Below are 1,221 nucleotides of genomic sequence, written 5' to 3'. Positions count from 1 at the left end.
GGGGGGGGGGGGGAAGCCAGTAAAGTTGGTGGCAGGGTGAGGACAAAGGGCATTTGGAAATACCACTGAAGTAAACAGAGAATGAGAACAGAAAGGGGGCTAAATTAGCGTTCCCTCAAGTAGATAACGACAAGGAAATGCAGGCACCCTTGTTTACCACCCCTAGGGTCCTAGTCACTACCGCCCACTGGAATGCCGAAGTTGGAAGTTGGAACTACCACCGCGCAAGAAGCCCATCAAATCCTCAAAGTGTCAGGTCACTAGGCAGCCTCTGAAATGACAGGCTAAAACCCTTCCCCCACCCTCACCCCCCAAAAAAGAAAGGTCCAATCCACTAAGTGCAGGTCACTCTGCCCTCTGGGGCAGTTCCAGCCGGCGCAGGGATGGTTCAGATGGGAAGACGAGAAAGGAAAGACCACCTTTCTTCCCACACATCCTCAGCTGGGGAAACAAAACAAAGACAGCCCTCCTCCTCCGGTAGCCACTACCCTAGCCGGAGAGGCTTTCCTATTTCCCGGTGCAGTCTGGCCTCCAGCCCCCGCCCCCCATGACAAAGAAAAGGCACTTGGTGAGCAAGGCCTTCCTGCTTCCACGGATGGGGGGAGGGGGCTGCCGAGGTGAGGAGCCCCCTCTACACACTCGCGCTCACACTCTCGGCCCCGCAAGCGGCGGGGAGCGGAGGCCTCCGCCTGGGGAAGCCTGCTCTGGGAGGGGGTAGGGGTACCTTGAAGTAGCCGCCTTCGTAGAGGGTGTTGGGGGGTCCGAAGATGGCAACCTCCCAGTTGTAGAGGTCGGACTCATCCACCAGGGTGATCCGGAAGCCCTCCACCGGCTCCTCCTGCAGGGATTTCAGCTCGAGCATCAGGGCCTTCTGCGAGCTGGTCATCTGCTGCTGGGCCATCGCGGCGGCGGCGGCGGCGCCGGGCCGGAGCCCCAGTCCTCTCGCACCGGCCGGGCCGGACGAGGCCCCTCCCCTCGGCTCGCCCTCCGCCGGGCCGCACCGGGCCCCTGTCTTCACACACCCGGCGGGCCGGACCAGGCCCCAGAAGGCCCGCGGGCCGGCCCGGGTCCTCCTCACACACGACGCGGGCCGGGCCGGGCCCTTTTCCTCACACTCGGGCCAGGTGGGGGGAGGGGCTGAGGGAGTTAGGGGAATTCGCTCCCGGTCCCGGGCCTCCCCCCCCCGGAGGGGGCCTCAACTTGACGGGGGGGGGGGGGGGG

General features: G+C 64.3%; 1 protein-coding gene across 1 annotated transcript; it reads right to left on the bottom strand.

Annotated features, from left to right (window-relative positions):
* Window positions 1–358: 358 nt before the first annotated feature.
* On the bottom strand, window positions 359–1,183 carry LOC121103046 (ubiquitin-conjugating enzyme E2 R2-like). Its single transcript, XM_040631393.1, has one exon. The coding sequence runs from the start codon at window positions 899–901 to the stop codon at window positions 632–634; it is 270 nt and encodes an 89-aa protein (XP_040487327.1). The 5' UTR covers window positions 902–1,183; the 3' UTR covers window positions 359–631.
* Window positions 1,184–1,221: the final 38 nt, after the last annotated feature.

The sequence above is a fragment of the Ursus maritimus genome, unplaced genomic scaffold, assembly GCF_017311325.1.
Source record: "Ursus maritimus isolate PB19 unplaced genomic scaffold, ASM1731132v1 scaffold_17, whole genome shotgun sequence".
In the NCBI taxonomy this organism is placed as follows: Eukaryota; Metazoa; Chordata; class Mammalia; order Carnivora; family Ursidae; genus Ursus; species Ursus maritimus.
Note: the sequence above shows the minus strand (reverse complement) of the source record. Positions and strands in the feature narration are given on the sequence as shown.

Excerpts from the sequence above, each read along its gene's own strand:
- LOC121103046 (XM_040631393.1), bottom strand. The coding sequence starts at position 901 with ATGGCCCAGCAGCAGATGACCAGCTCGCAGAAGGCCCTGATGCTCGAG.